General features: G+C 46.2%; 1 protein-coding gene across 1 annotated transcript; it reads right to left on the reverse strand.

Moving 5' to 3' along the window:
* Positions 1 to 585: 585 nt before the first annotated feature.
* On the reverse strand, positions 586 to 23,575 carry NCF1 (neutrophil cytosolic factor 1). The gene is made up of 11 exons (XM_035140113.2): positions 23,437 to 23,575; positions 17,142 to 17,222; positions 13,236 to 13,311; positions 8,975 to 9,140; positions 7,586 to 7,641; positions 6,417 to 6,539; positions 4,818 to 4,925; positions 4,416 to 4,533; positions 3,590 to 3,697; positions 2,421 to 2,563; positions 586 to 1,308 (listed from the first exon to the last, which is right to left on the reverse strand). The coding sequence occupies exons 1-11, from the start codon at positions 23,506 to 23,508 to the stop codon at positions 1,190 to 1,192; spliced, it is 1,170 nt and encodes a 389-aa protein (XP_034996004.2). The 5' UTR covers positions 23,509 to 23,575; the 3' UTR covers positions 586 to 1,189.
* Positions 23,576 to 25,696: the final 2,121 nt, after the last annotated feature.

Here is a 25,696-nt window from a genome sequence, read left to right on the forward strand (position 1 = left end):
CAGACTTCCGGAACCAATTGTGTACTTAAACCGAGGTAACTCTGTATATGAGAGGGGATAAGAGAACCCTGATTCCCTTCCCAGTGCTGCAGTTCCCGGAGTGGTTTAACAATCAATCCCTCTTCCCAGGGAACTCTGGGAATTGTAGTTCTCTGAGGGGAATAGGGGGTGTCTCTTAACAGCTCTCAGCACCCTTAACAAACTATAGTTCCCAGGATGCTTTGGGATAAGCCACGGCTGTTTTTAAAGTGGTACCACAGCGTTTTAAATGTGTGGTGCGGATCTGACCCCAGTTGGAAATAAAAGCCAGGCAGTCAGTTCCGTGTTTTGTGTCCTGAAGAACTTCCTGGGCAGGAGGATTGCTAAGAACACCCCTGCAACATTTGTTGCACATCCCACTTCTTGTAAATAATTTGCAATCCTCCCTCTGACAGTAGAGAATTGTGAATTCCTTCCTTCCTCTCTCTCCGGGCTTAGGTAAGAGGATTTTTTACGAAAAAACGGAGACTGCAAAACAGAAAGTTATATACCAAGGATTTCCTTTCTTTTGCAAGAGTTTCCTATCCAGAACTCCCTGCGCAAGATGACGGGAAACTCAGGCTTCACATGCACTTATTTATTTATCAAACATTTGTGTAGTTAAACATATACATATATAGATATACTTGGGCATAGACTAAGGTCATATTAACCAAAAACACAATTTACAAAAGAGCCTGTGCTATATGTTGGATAATGGGTGACAAGCATTAATATCATTCTTCCTTCTCCTGCTATCACAAAAATGATTGATGGAATATTTCTAGTCTAGTAGCTAGCAAAAGCTAATGGCCAGCATTTTTTTATTTCTTAGGAGCACCAGTTACCCCACTGACCAGGCAACACTTAAGGCATCCACAGCCTTTCATGCCTCAATTGCTCTGTGTAGGCATTTAAACCTGCTGGAGCCAAACAAGTCACTAGTCCATAAGATTTAATATTGGGAGGGAAGGAGGAAAAGCACATCCTGAAGAATGAACAGAGTCCACCAGCATCAAACATTGCACTGTCGACATTTTTACAACAAACACGGGCATACGCATTGCTAAAAATTCAGGCGCAGAGTTCTGGAAAGCAGAACTTCACAGGAGTCCAGTCTGGCCAGCGAGTCCCTCGGAGATGCTGCCATGGGCAGAAACAAGCTTCCTCCTCACTTGATTTTGCTTTTTGTGGTCTCCGAGCAGCGGGCCACAATCAAGTCTTTACTGGGTCTTGGAGGGATGGCAGGTTGAGCCTTGGACTGGTTATTCTCTGTCTCGTCTTTCTCCGCTACAAAATGAAAGAAGCACACAATAAATTTCTTTGTTTTCATCTCAAGCGGTGCTTGGAATGAACTGGTTCGATTTAACAAAGCTCACGGGATCGGTTCGAAAATATCTGAACTGTAACTGAAAGCAGTTCTTACCATTTTGGGGTGAAATGAATGTAAATTATGTTTGTTTTGGGGTGAACTCAAAACTATTCCTTGTTCGTCTTCATTTACTTAAAAAAAAAACTATTTGGACCAGGGATGGGGAACCTGCAGCTCTCCAGGTGTCTCTGAACTACAGCTCCCAGCAGCCCTAGCAAGCGTGGCCAACAGTCAGGGATGTTGTGAGTTACTGTAGCTCAGCAACACCGGGAGGGCCCAAAATTCCTCATGCCTGCTTTAGAATTCTTGGGCCTTTAAGCTTTAAAGAGCATAATTGTTGTGTGTTTTAATGTTTTCTTGGTCTTGTTAAACATATTTTATTCAGCCTAGCAGTTTGCAATGCCCCGAAGGCTTGGTTTTTGTATTTGTTTGTTTCTTTGTTTGTTTGTTTTGCCAAGGCTCATTTGGATAAAAACTTGAACTGTGAACTGAACTAGTTTGCTTTGTGAAGATGAAGTGTAAACTGGAAAGTAGTTGCTTCGGCACATTCTGAGATGGAGAGGGGGACACAGGTGGCAATCAATGGTCCACCCTTTCCAGAACTTACTCCCTCGGATGGGTCATTGCAATCATTTTGAGCCGGTACCCGAATTTGCCCATCTTCCTCTCCCCTCCTCATCCCCTTTTCCTTTTGTATTGTCCCCATTAGGTTGTAAGGTTGTGGAGAGAGTCCTTGTGCTGTTGTTTTCAATATGGCACCCTTATATTAAAACACACACAAATAAATAAATAATCCACCTGCAAATTTCTGTCTCAGAGGTTGAGGTGGCTGAGAACGGCCCTACTTTGCAACATATGAGTATGAGAAGAACATTCCGGATCAGGCCCAAGGCCCATCTGCTTCAGCAACCTGTTCTCACAGTGGCCACAGCAACTCGCTACCTCCTCACCACAGGGCGCCTTTGGAAAAGCTGCTTTCAAACGAAGCCAAACGAGGTACAGTATTGGGGAGGCCCCACCTTGGACTTACTGATAGTGCTGCCTTTGTAGAGGAGGTTGTTCTTCATCTTCCTCCGGCTCACTAAGTATTTCACGCTGTTCCGCCGATACGTCTCCTGGCTGATCTGCTTGCGGCCTTGATTGTGGATGCTCTTGATATTTCGGATGGTGGATCTGCCAAGTCAGAAGGAGAAAGAGCATGGCTTCCCTCACGTCATATGGGAAATCACAGTGACATTCTGCAAATTCCATTACCAAAGTAATTGTTTTGGCCTCATTTACACCTTACACACACACACACACAGAGGGACAGGTGTATGAAGCTCAAGCTAGAGAATATATAGGTTTGCTACAATGAACTAAATTTCCCCAATGTATTGTCTTTTTCCGAAAGGCTCATCAAAGGTCTAGCTATCTAGAAGAACTGATAATGTTTCCCGTATACAATGCTTCAGAGTTGTATAGGCATAATGCCTTCAGAGTTATGCTTTCCAACATGTAGGAAGTCAGATACAGACATGTTGTTTGTTTGTTTGGCTAGAGAATGTAATCTGCTGTGACGCATCCTTTTATAGGATACCCAAGGGGAAGATTTATGAGAAGTTCTTTGTCTGGTTTAACCACCTATGGTACTCTTATCAAGAAATCATCTGTTCACTCTAAGAAGATGTTTGACCCACATGTAACATATGGGACAGCGCTGCAGCTGCAAGGAAGCGCCAGGCAGAATGAGCTAGTAGAATCACATCTGAGAAATTTAAGAGTGTGTTCAGTTTCGCTTTAGTTTAAATTAGGTTTCATTCGACTGTGTCAAAAGCTTTATGATTATTTTAACTTCTTCTTTAATGTTTTTTTTAACCTAACTGTTCATATCAGTGCTTTTCTTCTAGAAAAAAAAGGAGCTGGTATTGCGTACCTTTGAGTATAATAATAATAATAATAATAATAATAATAATAATAATAATAAACACTGGTTCATGTATAGGAAATTGCCAAAGTATATTTTTAAGGTGTCAAAACCAGTGGATCATTTAATAAATTTGCTTATGGTGGTGCAATCAGCCTCTGTATGTGGAATAGGAAGTGTTTGCAATTGTCTGATTTGACTCGTGGAAAAAGGTCTTGCACCAGTCCTTTTAATTATTGTTCCCATGCCAAAAAATGCCAAAAACATCTTCCACCAACACACAAATACGCTACCTTCGAGGTGGGGCTCCTTTGTTCCTCAGCTGATTATTCTCTAGGTTATTCAGCTCCCCAGATTTCTGCAGATACATTGACGGGTAATAGCCTGTAGTTTCGTCCTTCCTGAGATTTCGGAAACAACATCAATTTACCCACAAGATAAAAAGAGGAAGGAGCGCTGGGGCTGGCAAGCGGACAGAGAGCCTTAATCCCAGGGGGATGAAGGAGGATGTAACCCCAATCTCCCACACCATGAGCAATGCTGCCCCCACTTTTGATAAACACACTTTTTTTGACATTCACAGATTCAGCACAATATTTGAAGGGGGTTTTCCTGGTTGTGTGGAGAGCCTATGTGGGTAAAACAGCACACAAAGACATGTGTGCGCACACCCAGGCTCCCCTTTCAAATATCACACTAGACACCCTCACATGGGAGCAAGAGGTGTGATCCTGTTTCACCCTCCACCCAGTAAATGTACACTTTGAATGATGGCCAATAAGGGACACAGTAAGCTGCCTTAAACAGAGTCCTTCTTCCTTCACCCCGGTGCCCTCCAAGTCCTTTAGACCACAACTCCCATCAGCCCTCACCAGTGCAGCCTTGATTCCATCACCCCCACCATGGGGCTGATGCGAGCTGTAGTCCCCAAACATCTGGAGGGCCCCAGGTTAGCTGAATGGATTTTTGAAAGGTCCAAACAAGTCCCTAGGACAGAACAGTCCATGCCCATTAGCCACAGTAGACAGAAATGGAGCCTCCACATTCAAAGGCAGGATACCTCCAATTGCCACACACTAGGTGATGTTTATTTCCACCAGCCCCTCTTGGGTTCCTCACCTGACAACCCACCATCCATCAAGCAGTTTATGGATAACTTCTATGGTTTCCCCTTCCTTCAGAGTGATCTCGTCTTCCTGGGCGGCTGTGTAGCCTTTCCGGACAACGTGGAGTTCCCCTTAAAACAAAAGAGCAGAGGGCCATCAAGAAGGACTCAGGAGTTTGCACGGCAACAAAAAGGCCCAATAATCATCTCATTGATATTCATCCTTCAGTTTGCACAGTTAAATCACACGCAACGTACTTTCCGATCTGAACTGCAATCCCCTTTGTGATACCCATGTGTGGTGGGGATCGCTATTGTCCCCATTTTACAGATAGGAAAACAGAGGCTGAAAGATAGCTATCTTTCAAATGCTGCCATTTAACCTCAGGGTTAATTGGGAACTGGGCATCATTTACCTGCATAGTTGGGATCCTGTTCTTCAGACTCATCTGGACCATCCATAGGTTCGAGGTAGGCAGCGGGGACCCAACCCCGCTTGTTCTTCTGCTGACAGAACCACCAACCTGGAGCGAGACAAATAGATAAATAAATCAGTGTCCTCCTGGACCAAGTTATCTGTCGCCAAGGTTTACACATCAGAAGCGCAGCTGGCTATGCTTAATGCCTGCACAGATCATCAACATCTTTAGACCTATGGGCACATTCGGGGTTTTTTTTTTTGAGGAAGCAGTGTGGGTACCACCCCTCCAGGTCTTCCAAAGAGCCTGCTGGATCAGACCAATTACCCATTTGGTCCTGCATCTTCTGGAAACCTGGAAGCAGGACCTGAAGACAAGAACACACTGTTCTCTCCTGCAGTTTCCAGCAACTGGTATTCAGAAGCATTGCCATTGATGGGCATTGCTGCCTCCTATGAGATAATATTCCACACATTAACTGTGTGCTAAGAAGGACTTTGTTTCATCTGTCCTCGGAGACCAATTCTCTCGTCTGCTCATCTGCCCCATCAAAGACAGAGAGAAAGAAAGTGGACACACTTAGTTCTCCAAAGGACCTGGGCAAAAGTCAGAAGCAGTAGAAATAATATGAGCCTTGGAAAGCACATACTGTACAGAGACAGAAGAGGAAGTGGGGAAAGGCCACCGCTCTTCAAACTTCCTCTTTCAACTCTATGCACGTTTCGAGGGAGGAAAGGGTAACCGCTGCCCTCATCTCATGACCCAGGAGGCAGTGAGGGAATCAGAGGCTCTCCATAAAGGCACCAGAAGAAGACCCCAAGGGACGCCATGGCCCCAGAGATGCCACCTTGCCAGCCTACGCTACCTACTGCTGCGGCCAAAGTACAGACCCTCTAAGTGTCCCTATTATCCTGGATTTACAGAAGTCATCCCAGTTTCTGTTTTGATCCTGGAATGTCTCGCTTTTCCTTAGGACATCCTCATTCTCATCACAGAAATGTTGCAGGGTATGGAGTTGTGCAACTCTCGAGCCATCTGAAGGCAGCTCTGTATAGGAAAGCTCTTTTTAAAAAATGTTTAATGTTTTATTATGCTTTTATATGTGTTGGAAGATGCCCAAAGTGGCTGGGGCAACACAGTTAGACAGGCAGGGGTATAAATAGTAGAATTATGGCTATGGAATAGGACAGGGGTAGGCAACCTAAGGCCCAGGGGCTGGATGCGGCCCAATCGCCTTCTCAATTCAGCCCAAGGACAGTCCGGAAATCAGCGTGTTTGTACATGAGTAGAATGTGTCCTTTTATTCAAAATGCATCTCTGCGTTATTTGTGGGGCCTGCCTGGTGTTTTTACATTAGTAGAATGTGTGCTTTGATTTAAAATGCATCTCTGGGTTATTTGTGGGGCATAGGAATTCGTTCATTATTATTATTTTTCAAAATATAGTCTGGCCCCCCACATGGTCTGAGGGACGGTGGACTGGCCCCACGGCTGAAAAAGGTTGCTAACCCCTGGAATAGGATGTTCCCTACTTTCTCTGCCACCGCTGTAAAACCAGCCCCTCTCCAAGAGAGAAACACCAGCTCTCTCCCCTTACCGCTTTCGCTTTTCTCCACGACGTCCACCATGTCCCCCATTTTGACCCCCATCTCAGTGCTGGAGTTCTTCTCATAGTCGCCAATTGCCCGATACGTCTGTAAGATGATGGGTCCCGTGATATCTATTGGAGGAGAAGCGGCTGTGATTAGGGGAACTCTCAAGGGCCCCGTTTGAGCCAGGATTGGCCAGAGCCGAGCCCCTCAGACCTGTCTGGAGTGCGAGGGACCAGCGCCACGTGCAAACTTAATACAGTACGTTTTGTGGCACGCAGAGGATCTCCCTCCCCACTAAATAACAGTGAGCTAATTCTCTCCGCACACATGGTTCTGGGATAGAGAAGGCACAGAGTTTGGGGAAATCTGAAAAATAGACTTCAGAACTGCTTTCATACAGTTCCCAGTAGCGCTTTTAGTTAAGAGAGAGCGCTGCCGTGTTTTTTTTTAGTCCAGAAAGCAGAGGTGGCAGCGAAGGACACATCAACACAGTACTGTACTATAAATTTAAAGTACGGTAGGACTTGAACCAATGGCTTCAAGTTACAAGAAAGGAGATTCCAACTAAAGAGAGCAGGAAGAACTTTCTGGCTGCAAGAGATGTTTGACAGAGGAAAGGTGGTGGACTCTCCTTCCTTAGAGGTTTTTAAATAGAGGTTAAGTGGTCATCTGTCTGGGGTGCTTTAGTTGAGATTCCTGCATTGCAGGGGGGGTTGGACTTGTTGACCCCTGGGGGCCCCTTCCAACTCTAGGAACCTATGAAAGCGCATGGCTACTCCCAGAGAATCCCGAGCATTGCAGTTTGTGCTTCACAGAGCTATGATTCCTTACGCCCTTAACAAACTACCCAGCCAGATGTTTCTGGAGAAGCGGCATGCAGGACATGAGGGCATCCACAGCTCTCCTTAGACCAGGCATCCCCAAACTTCGCCCCCCCCCAGATGTTTTGGACTACAATTCCCATCATCCCTGACCACTGGTCCTGTTAGCTAGGGATCATGGGAGTTGTAGGCCAAAACATCTGGAGGGCCGCAGTTTGGGGATGCCTGCCTTAGACCTTAGTGCTGCTGAGGGCAAGGCAGACTGTGATCCTGGCCGTAACATACGGCCACCGTAGGGAAAGAGGTAGGCAAGACGAGCGGGAAGGATTTCACCCCTTCTGCTTTTTAATTACCTGCTGCAATCTTCTTGGAGTCCTTTGGTATAAAAAAGGTTTCTGGTTTCTTGACGCTAAGGGGGAAAGAATCAAAGGCAAACACTGTTGGAAGTGTCGAGTCTTCCATCCCAGCCACAGACTCAAACTGGCGGCCTCAAGCAAGTCATGAACTCACAGCATGTTGGATAATCACACTGGCCTGATTTGCAGGGCTGTTGCAAGCATTACGAAGGTAATGCACTTTGGGCATTTGAAACATGGAATATAAGCAGGAGTGTATAAGGAGTGTATAAGGAGTGTGGTGGAGTCTCCTTCTTTGGAGGTCTTTAAGCAGAGGCTTGACAGGCATATGTCAAGAATGCTTTGATGGTGTTTCCTGCTTGGCAGAGGGTTGGACTGGATGGCCCTTGTGGTCTCTTCCAACTCTATGATTCTATGATTCTAAGCATGCCCAGCACTGACTCTTTTTTTGTGGAGTGGGCCACAACCATCCACTCTTGTCTTGCCACGCAGTGTCAAGTTAGGTGTCTCTAACAGACAGAGGGCCTTCTCGGTAGTGGCGCCCGCCCTGTGGAACGCCCTCCCAGCAGATGTCAAGGCAATAAACAACTATTTCACTTTTAGAAGACAACTGAAGGCAGCCCTGTTTAGGGATGTTTTTAATGTTTGATGCTGTACTGTTTATAATATTCGGTTGGAAGCCGCCCAGAGTGGCTGGGGAAACCCAGCCAGATGGGCGGGGTATACATATATTATTATGATTATTATTATTATTATTATTACGGAGGCTGGACCACCAGTCTCAGCCTGCCTCCAGTCAGCTTGCTTGCCTTATATCTCACAAGCAGTCCAAGGAGTGGCCCTGACTGTCCGCTTCCTCCTCCTTAGTTTTGGGGTCGCCCTTGTAGAACTCAGCAGAGAGGAGGCAGATGGGGACAAAACTAGGAGGAGTTGGCTCTGCCTGTCGTCAGCTCTGGCGCCCCCTACTGGTCGGCTCCCCGTGTTCTGCCCTACCAGGCCCAAGTGGTGTTTCACTTACATGTGTCTTTGGACTACAACTGCCATCATCCCTCATCACCGCTCCTGCTAGTTACGGGTGGTGGCAGTTTTAGTCCAACAACAGCCAGGGACCCAAGTTTGAGAGACACAGCTGGGGAGCAGCTGCCACTGGGAAGGGGCTATACTGAGATACTGTAAATGGCACTTTTCAGAGCCATTTACCAGGAGCAGCAGTGAGAAGGGGTGGCAATGAGCCCCAGGGGAGGGTGACACTGGACTTCTTACAGCTGCCCAAAGTACCAGGCGCTGACACTGGGTTCAAGATGGACACGGTTCCCTTCCTCCCTATGGACCCTTCCCGCCAGTCTTAGCCCAATAGATGCCTCCCAGCGTCCTGGCAATACTCACTGGCTTGCTAGAGGTGGGTTCAAGTCATCCTGTCTGACTTTGAAGAAGGTCAAGACGTGCCCACACCGGGAGATCTTGCGGGGCAGGTTGATGAGGGCCATGGTGTACTCGGAGAGCGTGTCCTGCCGATTTTCGGTGATTCGCTGGCTGTCAAACCACCTTGGCGCTAGATAGATGGGTAGGAAGGGAAACAGGATTTCATCATGCAAGAGGACTACCCCATCCCATCCGGTCAATGCCTATTCCAGTCAATTCAGTTTGCATTTCAGGTGACACTACCTAATTCTGAAACAATAGGCAAAGCTACCTTTCTAAAACAAGGGACCCAGGTGACGCTGTGGTTAAACCACTGAGCCTAGGGCTTGCTGATCAGAAGGTCGGCGGTTCGAATCCCTGTGACAGAGTGAGCTCCCGTTGCTCGGTCACAGCTCCTGCCAACCTAGCAGTTCGAAAGCACGTCAAAATGCAAGTAGATAAATAGGAACCGCTACAGCGGGAAGGTAAACGCCGTTTCCATGTGCTGCTCTGGTTTGCCAGAAGCGGCTTTGTCATGCTGGCCACATGACATGGAAGCTATACGCCGGCTCCCTCGGCCAATAATGAGAGATAAGTGCGCAACCCCAGAGTCGGTCACTACTGGACCTAATGGTCAGGGGTCCCTTTACCTTTACCTTTCTAAAGCTGCACCTCTACAAATATTCCAGTGCAATTCTCCAGCCCAGTAAGATGCACAAACATGCATAAGATTGGTGAGAACAACATACAAAAATGTGTTACTTCAGGGAGAAATTCTTGACAAAAAGAAGTATATTCTGGCCAAAATTGCATAGAAAAAAATTTGTATTTGGGGAGAAATTCACATTCAAATGCCAACTTCAAAAAAAAATCATGGGAAAATGAGATATTGACAGAAACTGAAACAGACAGTGTTTTTTGTGTCTCAGTTGGTGACTTGGTTCAAGACTTGGTTGTTTCTCATCATTATGCAAACAGAATCCAAAAGGGAACAGGAACCTTCTTTCTTTTAACCACATGTGGCTGCTTGGTCAATCAACTGCAATGGAACAGTTATTTCAGTTCCCCAAAACCCACAATACTGCATTTGCAAGACAACTGATTTGGACAAACCAAAGATCTAAATGTGTTCCTGGTTACTACAAAGTACGTAAGCGTTTGAGCAATGACATTGTTATGAGTTTGTAGGTGCCAGGCACCACTAAATTCCTGAATCCAATAGGTGTTAGAATATAATCAAGCCTTGGGGAGTTAAACTGCTAATTCCTATACCCAAGCTTCCTGTGTTCAGGTGATTGCCTGGGAGATGGGCCATTAGGAGAACGACGGAATAGGCCATTAAGAAAGTAAATAGGAGAGTGGAATCTGGGTCAGACAGCAAATGGGTGGGACCATGCCCTCAATTCAGAGTTAGTTAGAAGACAAAGCCAGAGCTGAGAGTTGGCTGTGATGTGACCTAGAGGGGGGGAAAGGTTGCAGGCTCAGGCTAGGAAAAGCAGCAAGTTGGAGAGAAGGTCAGAGCACAGTGGTTGATTTCTGTTTGAATTCAAGCCTTTGAAAGAAATGAGACCCTCTTGGGATGCTGATGCTGTGAGCCCCTCCATCGTAAGCTCAGGTGGTATACATGTGTCAGGAAACCATGTATCCTAAAGACACCAAAATCTCTACATTGCCTTGTTTGCCTGGAAACCAGAGCACATTTGGGTGCTGCCAGTGAAATGTTGAAGTACTGGCGCTCAGTCTTAAACCGTGTGAAATAATATACCACATTTTTCTGTGCCATACACAACAACTTTTCCTTAGAATGAATAGGCGAAAATTGCAGGTCGTTTCAGACGGATATCAGAGGGGTGACAGGCGATTGGTGCCAGCAGGAGATTGGCAGTGGTGATTGTGTGTGTGATTGGCTGCTGCGGCAAGGCCTGGTGACGATTGGCTGTCACTGTGGCAAATGGGTGTGCTATTTACAGCAGTGGCAAGGTGGTGTGTGCAATTGGCTGTGGTTGCGTCGCGTGTGCAGGTGGGCTTTTGGCGGCAAGCATGCAGACGATTTTTGGCCGTGGCGATGTATGTGATTTGCATTGGTGGGCAGGCTGTAGAGCGATTGGAGGCGGTGACTCCCCCCCCGCCGCCCACCCTCAAAAGAAGCTCAACAACTTTGGGCAATTTCCCCCCAATTTTTGGTTACAGGTAGGTAGCCGTGTTGGTCTGGATCGAAGTAAAATAAAAAAATTCCTTCAGTAGCACCTTAAAGACCAACTAAGTTTTTATTTTGGTATGAGCTTTCGTGTGCATGCACACTTCTTCAGATACAGTGAAATGGAAGTTTCCAGGCACTTATGTAGAGAAGGGGTGGGGAGGGGTGGGGAGGGGGAGGGGGGATCACTCAGAAGGGTGGTGGAAATGGGTGATTGACTGACTGATAGCTGTTGATGACCGGAAACGACTGCAAATGGTTTTGCATGAAAAAGCAAGGGTGGAGATGGCTGAAGATCGCTTATCATGTATAATGAGATAAGAACCCGATATCTCTGTTCAAACCAGGTCCCTCCATGGTTTTGAGCTTGGTGATAAGTTGCAATTCAGCAACTTCTCTTTCCAGTCTATTTCTGAAATTCTTTTGTAGTAAGACAGCTACTTTGAGATCTTGTATAGAATGTCCTGGGAGATTGAAGTGTTCTCCTACTGGTTTTTCTGTCTTCTGGTTCCTGATGTCAGATTTATGTCCATTTCATTGCCTACAGACAGCCACCCAATCTTAAACAACTCCTCACCCACAATAATACAACCACCAGACTTAACATGGACACTGGTACCAGAGCCTGCAATAAACCCAGATGCCAACTTTGCTGCCACATACACCCAGACAATACCATTACTGGCCCCAACAACATCCAACATACCATCTCAGGACTATTTAATTGCTCATCCTCTAACATTGTGTATGCCATCAAATGCCAACAGTGCCCTTCAGCTCTCTATATTGGACAAACAGGCCAAACCCTACGCCAAAGGATAAATGGACATAAATCTGACATCAGGAACCAGAAGACAGAAAAACCAGTAGGAGAACACTTCAATCTCCCAGGACATTCTATACAAGATCTCAAAGTAGCTGTCTTACTACAAAAGAATTTCAGAAATAGACTGGAAAGAGAAGTTGCTGAATTGCAACTTATCACCAAGCTCAAAACCATGGAGGGACCTGGTTTGAACAGAGATATCGGGTTCTTATCTCATTATACATGATAAGCGATCTTCAGCCATCTCCACCCTTGCTTTTTCATGCAAAACCATTTGCAGTCGTTTCCGGTCATCAACAGCTACCGTGTTTCTCATATTATAAGACATGTCTTATATTTATTTTTTCCTCAAAAAAACACACTATGGCTTATTTTCAAGGGATGTCTTATTTTTTTCCTCCTCCTGCCGCGGCCAGCATTGCTGCTGCGCCTATCACTATGTCTTATTTTCGGGGTATGGCTTATATTCCTTGAATGCTTAAAAATCCTGCTATGTCTTATTTTATGGGTATGTCTTAAAATATGAGAAACAGGGTATCAGTCAGTCAATCACCCATTTCCACCACCCTTCTGAGTGATCCCCCCTCCCCATCCCCACCCCTCCCCACCCCTTCTCTACATAAGTGCCTGGAAACTTCCATTTCACTGTATCTGAAGAAGTGTGCATGCACACGAAAGCTCATACCAAAATAAAAAATTAGTTGGTCTTTAAGGTGCTACTGAAGGAATTTTTTTATTTCCCCCAATTTTTGTTGTTGTTGTTGCGGTCCAAAAAAATAGGGGTCGTCTTCTACATGGGGGCATGTTATACACAGAAGAATATGGTAATATGGTGAGGGGGGAGGTGTTCTTTTGAGCATGTGAAGACTGCTTTCACTCTCCACCAAAGGAAAGCCCTGAATAGCTGGGAAGAAGAATCCTACATAAACACACCTGCAAAGAATTACGAGAAACTTGAGTTTGTTAAAGGTGCTGCTGGAGATCGCGGCTCGGTGATGAACAAACTACAGTTCCCATGATTCTTTGGGGGTGGGTGGGAAATGTGATTTAAACATACGGGGTGTGTGCAGCTAAAAAGTCATTTAGGCCAGCAGTTTGAAATTTCAGACACAACGATAATTTAAAATACAGCGCTGATTATAAATCAGGGCTGGCTTTATAGCTCCAGACTCAGGGCAATGCCAAAAACCCAGAACTGGCAGCAGTTGTGCCGGCTTACTTACCAGGCAAGTGAGGAATGATCCTGTTCTCAATACTAATGTCCCCAGATTCAATAGGAAACATCTCCTTTAAAGCTTTCTAGAGAAAGGAGAGAAAGCAAGAGCAGCGTTAGAATTCTAGATGAAAGAATGGACGGAAAACAAATCTCACTGGGTCCGTTTAGTCACTTCCAGTCAGTAATTTAATAAGGGACTTCCATTCCCATCACTTTGGCAATTAGCAATTGCTTCCCCTGCTTTTAAAAAGTAAATTGCAGGCAGGGGAGCAGAAGTCTGGACTGGGACCCTGATGCAGGGCGGGGAGAGAAGAGTCCCTTAATCTTTCATCCTTTTCTACTGGATTCTGACTCAGATTGTGGGGGGGGGGGGTGTCCACAATTTACTTTTTAAAAAGCAAATCCCCATTCAACAATGGCTGCATTGACACCATACATTTAAAGTGCTGTGATATCACTTCAAACAGTTCCCCACCCCCCAAAGAATTTCGGGAGCTGCAGTTTGTTAAGGGTGCTGAGAGTTTTTAGGAGGCTTTCCCCCCCCCCTGCATTCTCCGTGCAGAACTACAATTCCCAGAGCCCCCTGAAGAGAGAGGTTGATTGTTAAACCACTCTGCAGCTCCCTGAGGGGAACAGGGGTCTCCTCGCAACTCTCAGCACCCTTAACAAACTACAGCTCCCAGAATTATTGGAGAGAAGCCATAACTGCTTTACATTGTGTCGCAATGCCTTAAATCTGTGGCCAAAGAGCCGGACATGATGAGGCAGTGGGACAGCCATCTGACAGGAACCAGCAACAAGAAGCAGGGACTGTCCTGCGAAGTGGTAACTGGTAGGGTGGAAGGCAGGAGGCTGGCAATAAGTGGCGCCAGAGCAGATGACAGGCAGAGCTGCCCCCTGATTGGTTGAAAGTAAGAAGGCCGACGGACAGCGGGTGGCACTGTGGGTTAAACCACAGAGCCTAGGGCAGGCATAGGCAACCTTGGCTCTCCAGATGTTTTGGAACTACAGTGGTACCTCAGTTTATGAACACAATTGGTTCCGGAAGTCTGTTCATAAACTGAAGCATTCATAAACTGAAGCGAACTTTCCCATTGAAAGTAATGGAAAGTGGATTAATCTGTTCCAGACGGTGCGCAGAGTACTTAAACTGAAAGCGTTCATACCCATGGGCTTACCCAGGATCAAAGCTAGGAGGGGCACACCAGCCACACACCCCAGCCACGCCCCCCAGCCACGCCCCCCAGCCACCCAATTGGCTAGCTGGCAATGACATGGCCAGGATCTCCTCAGGAGGCATGGTCAACGTCCACACCCCCCAGAGGAAAGGGGGCCATTTGCAAGGCAGCACACAGAGCCACCCGCGCTTGCACTCCTGCCTCACCCGCTCCTTTAATGGCAGCGGTGACTAAAATGAGGCAGCAGCAGCAAAGCTGCCTCCGTTGAAGGAAACCTGGACCTGGACTTGGGCTAACTTCAGCCCACACTCTTTCAAGTCACAGCGAGCACAGCACAAAAAGTGCTGCCCCACAATTCTCCACGGCACTTAATTTGCATGTATTTCAGGGTCAAATGAAGTGCCGTGGAGCATTGTGGGGCAGCACTTTCTGTGCTGTGCTCATTGTGACTTGAAAGAGTGTGGGCTGAAGTTAGCCCAGGTCCGGGTCCAGGTTTCCTTCAACGGAGGCAGCTTCACTGCCGCTGCTGCCGTTTTGCTTCAGCCAAGCAGGCCAAGGCAGAGCACAGCAGGCAGCATCCGTGCCTGTCCTCTCCAGCTGCCCTGCTTGTACCCCATGCTGGGTACACCCATGAACTGAAGCGAACTTTCCCATTGAAAGTAATGGAAAGTGAATTAATCCGTTCCAGATGGGTCTGCGGCGTTCGCAAACCGAAATTTCGTAAACCGAGGTGTTCATAAACCGAGGTTCCACTGTACAACTCCCATGATCCCTAGCTAACAGGGCCAGTGGTCAGGGATCATGGGAGTTGTAGTTCCAAAATATCTGGAGAGCCAAGGTTGCCTATGCCTGACCTAGGGCTTGCCGATCAGAAGGTCGGCGGTTCAAATCCCCACGACGGGGTGAGCTCCTGTTGTTCAGTCCCAGCTCCTGCCAACCTAGCAGTTCGAAAGCACGTCAAAGTGCAAGTAGATAAACAGGTACCGCTCCGGCGGGAAGATAAATGGCGTTTCCGTGCACTGCTCTGGTTCGCCAGAAGCGGCTTAGTCATGCTGGCCACATGACCCAGAAGCTGTACGCCGGCTCCCTTGGCCAGTAAAGCGAGATGAGCGCCGCAACCCCAGAGTCGTCCGCGACTGGACCTAACGGTCGGGGGTCCCTTTACCTTTACCTATGAGATGTTATATCTGAAAGCATTTTTATCGTTACTGTGGTTTTCCTGCTGTCCCTTATTTTCATTAATCTAGATGTTGTCTCATGTACAGTGACTCAGATCACTCCCAACAGCAAGTGATTTGTCGCAGTGGGCCAGCCTCCACTGGTCTCATGGGGACTGAATGGCAGGACATCTGGAATCACAAAGTCTGAGTGCCCCAGAATGACCCAGTGGCTGCCCCTCCCCTGGGTTTCCACCCCAGCCTTCCCAAAACAAGAAAACAAAAGAACAAGGCACAAGGTTGGCGGTAAAGGCAGCAACAGACTTCCCCTTTGCGGCTTGCAAAAAAAAGGGAAAGACTTGAAATGTTGAATTCTCATCATATGACTATCTCATGAAATAATATTTAAACCAGGCAGCTCAGAAATTCCAACCAGCTGCAATAAAAAGAGAACAATGCAGGAGTCACCCTCTTTTGTTGGCCTCCTACTCGGCTGCTCTTCCTTCCAGCTTTAGTGAGATTTGTAAGGTTTGCCCACAATGCTTGCGAGTGCGTATTCTGTGATGGCTCTGGCTCCACTTACCCTTGATCCCCACTGCCTTCTACCCCACAGTCCCTGGGGTACTCAGAGTGTACCCAAAATGACATCCTGTCTTTCTAAGAAAGAGGAGCAACCACAGAAAGCTGCCCTAGGGCAGTGTACACACCCTAAAAAGAAAAAGAAAAAGGAGGCCACAGGTTTGCATGGCATTATATGTATACAGTAGATGCGGATTCAGGAATGATTGCTATGATTTAACTCCTTGTGAGAAAGAGGCCTATCTGAAATAACAGCAATTATTTCTAAATCTGCAGGTGTACATATAGTACAGTGGTACCTCTACTTACAAATAACTCTACTTACGAATGTTTCTACTTACGAATAGAGCTCCGTCCGCCATCTTGGATGCGATTTAGATAGGATTTTTTCTACTTACGAATTTTTAGATAGGGTTGCTTCTACTTACAATTTTTTTCTCCCAATACATTCCTATGGGATTCGACTTACAATTTTTTTCGACTTACAAATGTGCGTTCGGAACGCATTAAATTCATAAGTAGAGGTACCATTGTATACCTGAAGGAGCGTCTCCACCCCCATCGTTCTGCCCGGACACTGAGTTCCAGGGCCGAGGGCCTTCTGGAGGTTCCCTCTTTGCGAGAAGCCAAGTTGTAGGGAACCAGGCAGAGGGCCTTCTCGGTAGTGCCGCCCTGTGGAACACCCTCCCATCAGATGTCAAAGAGAAAAACAGCTACCAGATTTTTAGAAGACATCTGAAGGCAGCCCTGTTTAGAGAGGCTTTTAATCTTTAATCGATTATTTTATTCTTCTGTTGGAAGCCACCCAGAGTGGCTGGGGAAACCCAGCCAGATGGGCGGGGTATATATATATTGTTGTTGTTGTTGTTGTTGTTGTTGTTGTTGGTTAGCCCATGCACATTTTATGCAAGTCCCCCTTTTAAATCTTCTTTGGCAATATAATGAATGCACCATCCTGGCAAAGAAACTAAGGCGCCAGAGAGGCAACAGTTTACTTACGTGGAAGTCGTAGATCTCGGTGAACCTCCGATACACAACTTTCTCGGTGAGATCTTGCCATTTAACCAGGAACATGTAGACCTGACAAGGAGAACAGACCGTTGTTCAGAATCGGTAAAAGCTTTCAAACGGTCTCCCCCCGCCAACCCTACTCTTCATCCCAGGCTCTTAAGAGGGCCCTGAATTTAGATGATTAATGTTACACCCATTATGTTTTTTAAAAAATGCATTAAAAATAGGTGTTATCTGCTTTGACGCTGGAATACTAGAGTGCTTCTGGTCCTGCAGAAACATTAATCAGAAACTGAAGCTTTAAGCACAAAACAATGCCAGTTTGCCCGGTTCTAGAATAAGCAACTAATGTAGACATCCTGAAAACAATCCATAAATATTCACTATTGGAGTCATATCCGAATCTGGAAATGGACTTGCGGTTTTTCATTGTACGACTGGTGTGTGTGTGTGTGTGTATGTGTGTGTGTTTTATGTCGTGAAATTCAGGGTTGACATGGGTGTGTTACAGCCTTGCGTTGAGGGGCAGCAGGCACAGAAGAATCAAACAGTCGTAGAATCACAAAATTGTAGAGTTGGAAGGGACCTCGGGGGTCATCTAGTCCAACCCCCTGCAATGCACAATAATAAAGATTTCTTAATTTACAAAAATATGTGTATTGTCTCTTTTTTCAAGTTGTGTTTTCAACAGATCAGTTACCCAATGTGGGGCTCGAACTCATGACCCCGATATTAAGAGTCTCGTGCTCTACCAACTGAGCTATCCATTATCTCCTCTTGCCATGCTGCCCATAGATTGGAAATCCCAGGGAATGAACCTGGGGTTTTGGGGACACAAAGCATTTGCTGTGCTTTAGAACGGTGGCTGTTCCCTCGCAGTCTCCTCTAAGCGAGGGTACTCCCAAGCAACGTGTATGGGGTGGAATTTCCCGACTTTGTTCACATGGTTGTTGTTGTTTTTTTCCTTTTCTACGGGGAAGCCACATGATAGAGCACTCGAATCATAAGCCTGGCGGTTGTTGCTTCACCCCTGGGGCACTCCCAGATTGTTGCGGTCTGCGGGACTTTCAATCAAGCACTGCCCAATTCCAATTGCACAATTGAAGTTGAGCTGTTGTGCAACAAACCTGCTTCCTCAAAAGATGACATGTGCAAAGAACAAAGTGATGGGAAAGTTCAATGTCATCTTATCTCCCTGAAAACAAATCCAGATGCATGCTCAGTAAACAAGTCATCTGGGAGCCCCCCCCCCCACCATGCTCCTTCCATCTTTTTTTTGTTTTGTTCTTTCAGGCTGAAGAAAATGCAGCTTTTTAAAAACACCGCTCTGGCCTGCCTTTTTCCAAGAGGCCAAATTTGGCATCATGGCATGAGCATTGGCACCTGGGGCACCAGAAAACATGCCGCCACTCACATATTTGCTGTGGCCTTTCCATATCCTGGGGACACAGAAACTGGAGCTTTTGAGGTGTCAGGCTCCCATCAGCTCCAGTCAGCATGGCCAGGAATGATGGGAATTGTAGTCCAACAGGTTTCCTCATCCATCCCTGAGCTACATAAGGCCCAGTGCCTCTTACCTAGCTCTTTCCCGGTTGTTCACAAGGATGGCAGGAGAGGGGAAATCAACGTAGGACAAAAGCAGAGAGGATTTCCTTGCAGGCATCTGTGAGTTCAGAACGGCGAGGTTGCAAATTAAGCCACAGTCGTACCTTGGCTCTCAAACGGCTTAGTTACCGAACAAATCGGCTCCCGAACGCCGCAAACCTGGAAGTGAGTGTTCCGGTTTGCGGACGTTTTTCCCCGGAAGCTGGACATTTGACACGGCTTCCACTTGAATGCAGGAAGCTCCTGCAGCCATTCAGAAGCCGCGCTTTAGTTTTCGAATGGTTTGGGGGGGTCAAATGGACTCCCGGAACGGATTAAGTTTGAGAACCAAGGTACCACTGGATTTCCTTCCAAGCAGAGGCTGATCACATTTAACCTAAGCAGAAAAGAGGGCTGGTGACCTTCCTCTCTCTCTCTCTCTCTTTTCTTGGTTGCAGAAGACCCCACCACTATGAATCTGCAGCAGTGCTGATTGCCAAGCCCTTAAATGCTTTGCGTCTTGGGGTGGAGAGCAGGTTGTGCCCGTGCGTTTTTCCTCTTGTCCTGGTGGGGATGGGTTGGGGGGGGGGGAAAGGTTAATTTCAAGCTGAGTTGCAGGGAATGTTGCTGTGGGGGTGATGGTGAGACGGTTTGGGGGGGGGGCTTGAGCCTTCCTCTGGCATCCTCCTCCTCCTCTGCGGTTTGGGAATGAGGTCAGTGTGGGGAAGCCAAGCTATGGAAAAGTGAGTTGATGATTGACTAAGACCTTTCACCCTTCCTTCCTTCCTTCCTTCCTTCCTTCCTTCCTTCCTTCCTTCCTTCCTTCCTTCCTTCCTTCCTCTCTCTCTCTCTCTCTCTTCTTGGTTGCAGAAGACCCCACCACTATGAATCTGCAGGAGTGCTGATTGCCAAGCCCTTAAATGCTGAAGCCATCCCGTCAGGCTTCTCTCTGCCTCTCTTCCCTGGGTGTCACACATGTACTTCATCCAGAATGACTTATCTCCTCCTCCTCCTCCTCCTCCAGATCATCATGGTGCAAGAGTGTTATTAAAAGAAGGCAGGCCAAGAAAATCCCTGCCGAGGCTTGAGTGGGTGGCTCAGGGTTTGCAGTTAACAGGCAAAAAGGGAACGAAAGAGAGCAGGGTCCAGAATGGATCGCAAGCAACAGTGGGGAGGTCAGGGAGTCATGTCCTAACCAGCCATAGACACACCTGTCAATTTCAGATCCTCTCAGTTTCTCATTCTTCCAACCTTAAGCTTGGTTCTTGCCATTTCTGCATAATATTGCAATTATTTAAAAAAAAAACTACACAAAAATGCGTACGAGCACAATACGCTCCTTTTTGTTGCCTAGAATACACTTTTTTGCAAGGATTTAGAATGCGTTTTGGTACATTAATTTCCACATGGCTTTGCATATCGTTTGCAACAATGTACGCATCTTTTGTCCCAGTTCCTCAGTTGGTAGATGTACGGTATGTTAGGAGCCTCAGAGAAGGGCAAACTTCCAAGCATTCTGGTGTACGAAGCACAGATTTGTCAGACTAAGGAGGAAATGGAAACTGAAGCTATGTCTTCCCCCATCCCTAGATCTAAGCAGGATCTCCCAGTCACATGACCCTCCTCCACTCTCTGCCTTTTCAGATTAAAGAAAGGGCCAGCAGGAGAGGTATATAAAACGATGAACAGCATGGAGAAAGTGGACAGAAAAAATGTTTTTCTCCCCCTCCCATAACACTGGAAACATCCAATGATCAAGGATTGACTTTATAGTTTTAACTGATGCTTATTTTTTATTTTTTATTAGATCTTTGTAAACCACTTAGAGATAATAATAATAATAATAATAATAATAATAATAATAATAATAATAATTTATTTACACCCCGCCCATCTGGCTGAGTCTTCCCAGCCACTCCCAATCGAGTATTAAAACAGTACAGCATTAAATATTAAAAGCTTCCCTAAACAGGGCTGCCTTCAGATGTCTTTTAAAAATAGGATAGCTGCTTATTTCCTTGACATCTGATGGAAGGGCGTTCCACATATACAAGTAGTATATACAAGTAGTATAAACACAGACAACTGGGAAACACTGGCCTGCGAGCGCTCCAGTTGGAGAACAGCCTTTACCCAAAGGTTTCATGGGCTTTGAAGGCTCTCAAACTCAGGACGCAAGGGAGAAATGTGCTAAGAGGAAGGCATGCTTGGCAAATCCACACCGTGATCAACTGCCGCCTGGAAACCAATGTCCCCACTGTGGAAGGACGTGTGGATCCAGAATTGGCCTCCACAGTCACTTATGGACCCATTGTTAAAATTGTGTTTATGGAAGACAATCTTACTCGGCTATGAGTGATCGCCAAAGAAGAAGAAGACGACGACAAGTAGTATATAGTATATAGTACAGTGGTACCTCGGTTTAAGTACACAATTGGTTCCGGAAGTCTGTACTTAACCTGAAGCAAACTTTCCCATTGAAAGTAATGGAAAGTGGATTAATCTGTTCCAGACAGGTCCGCGGAGTACTCAACCTGAAGCGTACTTAACCCGAAGTATGAGTGTAATTGGTTCTGGAAGTCCGTACTTAACCTGAAGCGAACTTAACCTGAAGTGAACTTTCCCACTGAAAGTAATGGAAAGTGGATTAATCCGTTCCAGACGGTCCGTGGAGTACTTTAACTGAAAGTACTCAAACCGAGGCGTACTTAAACCAAGGTATGACTGTATATTGTTTAAGTTAATAAACAAAATACACAAATCCCAGCTGAGCGATGCTTGCTTGCCTCTGCGTTGCCTGGGCGGTTTTGGGGTGGGCACCACTGCAACTTTTCATATTATTATTATTATTATTATTATTATTATTATTATTATTATTATTTTACCTGGACTTCAGCCTAAGGCCATAGGGTGGGTCACAACAATTGAAAACAGGGCATTGAAAACAAATTACTACTCTCCTAAGAATAGGGTGGTTCCTAAAACGATACATCACAAGGGCCAAAAGCAGAAATAAAGAGATGCCTCTTCCACATAATGAGGAGCAAAAATGAGATGAATAGAAAAGCTCTTTAGCTGAAAGGACGTCTCTCACTGGCATATTTTCCCTTCCCCTTTGCTCAGGAGCCCCAGATGGGCTGAATGAGGTACTTCCCAATAATCGTACATCCATCTGTGGTGCATCTGCAGTGTGGTGCAGTGGTTAGTGTGTCTGACCAGGAAGAGTTGAGAGAGACCAGGGTTCAAATCCCGACTCAGCCATTATTATTAGCCATTATTATTATTATTATTATTATTATTATTATTATTATTATTATTCTGCCCTTCATCAATATCTCAGGGCAGTTCACAAGAAGAAATATATAAGACAAAAGCAATAATAATAATAATAATATACAGTCATATCTTGGTTTAAGTACGCTTCGGTTTGAGTACTTTCAGTTTAAGTACTCTGCGGGCCGGTCTGAAACGGATTAATCCACTTTCCATTACTTTCAACGGGAAAGTTTGTTTCAGATTAAGTACGCTTCAGTCTAAGTACTCCACGGACCGTCGGAACGGATTAATCCACTTTCCATTACTTTCAGTGGGAAAGTTCACTTCAGGTTAAGTTCGCTTCAGGTTAAGTACGGACTTCCAGAACCAATTACACTCATACTTCGGGTTAAGTACGCTTCAGGTTGAGCACTCCGTGGACCGTCTGGAACAGATCAATCCACTTTCCATTGCTTTCAATGGGAAAGTTCACTTCAGGTTAAGTACAGACTTCCGGAACCAATTGTGTACTTAAACCGAGGTACCACTGTATTATTTTTTTTATACCACGCCCATCTAGCTGGATTTTCCCAGCCACTCTGGGCGGCTTCCAGCAGAAGATGAAAAGTACATTAAAACACCAGTTATATACTCTGGTTTCACCTCAGATCGTATAAATCTTTCACCTTTTACTAAAACATCAGTTATATATGGTATATTGAAGAATATATGGTGAAGCACTGCTCAGAAAAAGATATTCTAATACGCCTAGACTAAAATGTGAAGTGTACGGTGGAAGAGAATTTGGTAAAGGGGGGGGGGAATGGAGAAGATTATAGATTGCAAAGAATAATGTAACATATATATTGGAAGGAAATCGAGTGGGGGCGGAGGGAAGTTAGAGGATAGAGAAAAGAACAAATAAGAGGGACGGATGATATAGAACAGGCATCCCCAAACTGCGGCCCTCCAGATGTTTTGGCCTACAACTCCCATGATCCCTAGCTAACAGGACCAGTGGTCGGGGAAGATGGGAATTGTAGTCCAAAACATCTGGAGGGCCGAAGTTTGGGGATGCCTAATATAGAAAGAGAAGTGGGAGAGGGGAAATGGGTGGTGGAATTGACAGATTTGTAAATATAATGTGTGGTAATGTATTGTAATATAATGGAAAACAAACAAGCAAACAAACAAACAAATATCAGTTATTAAAAACTTCCCTAAACAATTAGTTAAAACAGAAACAGCAAAACAATACCACCCCCCTCCCCACACACAATGCCATGAAGCTGACTGGGTGGCCATGGGCCAGTCGCTCACTCTCAGCCTGCCTAACCTACCTCAAAGGGTTGTTGTGAGGAGAAAATGAGGCGGAAGAGAACTGTAGGCTCCACTTTGAGGAGGAAAGGTAAGATAACAAGGTAACAACAACAAAGAGACTTACATAGTGCTGGCTTGGGAAAAACCTCTTCTCGTAGCCCAGCAGTTCAATATGTCGGATATAGGTATCTCCCATGGCGGCTGCTAAATCCCTGCAGCCCTGATGCTTGTTGGCTCTTGCTAAGATAGTGCCCCCTCGCTGTCAAACGACTCGGCCGGTAGGCTGCAGCTTTTATCCTCGTTAAAAAGGGGAAGTCTCATTTCCCCACATTGCACATTGTGGATTTTTTTTTTTGGGGGGGGGGGTGTTGTGTGCTGGGTTGTGTGCATGTTGTGTGCTGGGTTTCAGTTTTCTGCACCTGCCGTGTGTCTCCAGAGCACAGCAAACACTACAGTGGAAGCTGCCTGGCCCTGCCGTGTGTTATGTCTGTGCTGTGGGCTCCTGGCTCCTGAAGGCATGCGCTAGACTGAGGCAGCACGGTGCAGGGTTTGAAATTCACTGGCAAAGAATGGCCTGGGCGCCTGAGGCTCCCTGGGTTGCCAGTTGAAATTTGCTCTGCCTAATCTGACTCACAGGATTGTTGCAAGGACAGAATTGCAGGGTGGGGGCAAAGAAAGAGGAAATGGATCACCGGAAACAAGGACAAAAGAAAGTTTACATTTGCATAACAGGTGCATGTGGTAATTTACAAGTATACGTGCAAGGCTGGAATATAAATGTATCTCACCACCTTTGGGGGGGGGGATGGCAGCCAGGTTACCTGTTGGCCTGCTTCATTTGCTGCCGTTATTATCATCCTCGTTCTTATTATTTCTTTTCTTCTTCTTCTTTTGATATTAATATTCTATTGAAAAGTTTGCAAGAAGAAGAAGAAGAAGAAGAAGAAGAAGAAGAAGAAGAAGAAGAAGAAGAAGAAGAAGAAGAAGAAGAAGAAGAAGAAGAAGAAGAAGAAGAAGAAGAAGAAGAAGAAGAAGAAGAAGAAGAAGTTTGGATTTGATATCCCGCTTTATCACTACCCGAAGGAGTCTCAAAGCGGCTAACATTCTCCTTTCCCTTCCTCCCCCACAACAGACACTCTGTGAGATGAGTGGGGCTGAGAGACTTCAGAGAAGTGTGACTAGCCCAAGGTCACCCAGCAGCTGCATGTGGAGAAGCGGAGAAGCGAACCCGGTTCCCCAGATTACGAGTCTACCACTCTTAACCACTACACCACACTGTAAAGTGATGCAAAGAAAAAACAAAAAGACACAAAAATGTGTAGAGAAATATATATATATGTGTGTGAATATATAGGTAAAGGTAAAGGGTAAAGGACCCCTGGACTGTTAAGTCCAGTCAAAGGCGACTATGGGGTTGTGGCGCTCATCTCACTTTCAGGCCGAGGGAGCCGGCGTTTGTCCACAGACAGCTTTCCGGGTCATGTGGGCAGCATGACTAAACCACTTCACAATGGAGCACCGTGACGGAAACCAGAGCGCATGGAGACACAGTTTACCTTCCCGCCACAGTGGTACCTATTTATCTACTTGCACTGGCGTGCTTTCAAACTGCTAGGTTGGCAGGAGCTGGGGCTGAGCAACGGGCGCTGACTCCATTGCGGGGATTCGAACTGCCGGCCTTCTGATTGGCAAGCCCAAGAGGCTCAGTGGTTTAGACCACAGCGCCACCCGCATCCCTTGAATACCCTAACCCATACATTCTTTTTAAAGTTTGATATTATCATCCTAATACATATGTGAACATTAATAGGTAAGGTAAAGGTAAAGGGACCCCTGACCGTTAGGTCCAGTCGTGACCGACTCTGGGGTTGCGGCGCTCATCTCGCTTTACTGGCCGAGGGAGCCAGCGTACAGGTTCCGGGTCGTGTGGCCAGCATGACTAAGCCGCTTCTGGCAAACCAGAGTAGCGCACAGAAACACCGTTTACCTTCCCGCCAGAGCACTACCTATTTATCTACTTGAACTTTGTGCTTTTGAACTGCTAGGTGGGCAGGAGCAGGGACCGAGCAACGAGAGCTCACCCTGTCACGGGGATTCGAACCGCCGACCTTCTAATTGGCAAGCCCTAGGCTCAGTGGTTTAACCCACAGCGCCACCTGTGTCCCTACACTACATTTTGTATAACGTGCCAATTGTTGATGGGCAGCTTCAATGCTCCTCCTGCTCTCCCTTCTTGTGTTTCTTTTAAAAAGTATTTAAACCGGACAAATAGAGGACAATGGGGGCCGGGGCTGGAAGGGACTCCCACCGTCAGTCCATACATAACCAGAGGATTGTCTGACCCAGGGGTGCCGCCTTGAATAAAATATTGGGGGGATCCAGGC

The sequence above is a fragment of the Zootoca vivipara genome, chromosome 15 (genome assembly GCF_963506605.1).
Source record: "Zootoca vivipara chromosome 15, rZooViv1.1, whole genome shotgun sequence".
Classification (NCBI taxonomy): domain Eukaryota; kingdom Metazoa; phylum Chordata; class Lepidosauria; order Squamata; family Lacertidae; genus Zootoca; species Zootoca vivipara.

Excerpts from the sequence above, each read along its gene's own strand:
- NCF1 (XM_035140113.2), bottom strand. The coding sequence starts at position 23,508 with ATGGGAGATACCTATATCCGACATATTGAACTGCTGGGCTACGAGAAG. Across the intron at positions 13,312-17,141 it reads CCGAGATCTACGACTTCCAC|AAAGCTTTAAAGGAGATGTT; the intron begins GTAAGTAAACTG and ends TCCTTTCTCTAG. Across the intron at positions 4,534-4,817 it reads ACAGGATCCCAACTATGCAG|GGGAACTCCACGTTGTCCGG; the intron begins GTAAATGATGCC and ends TTTTGTTTTAAG.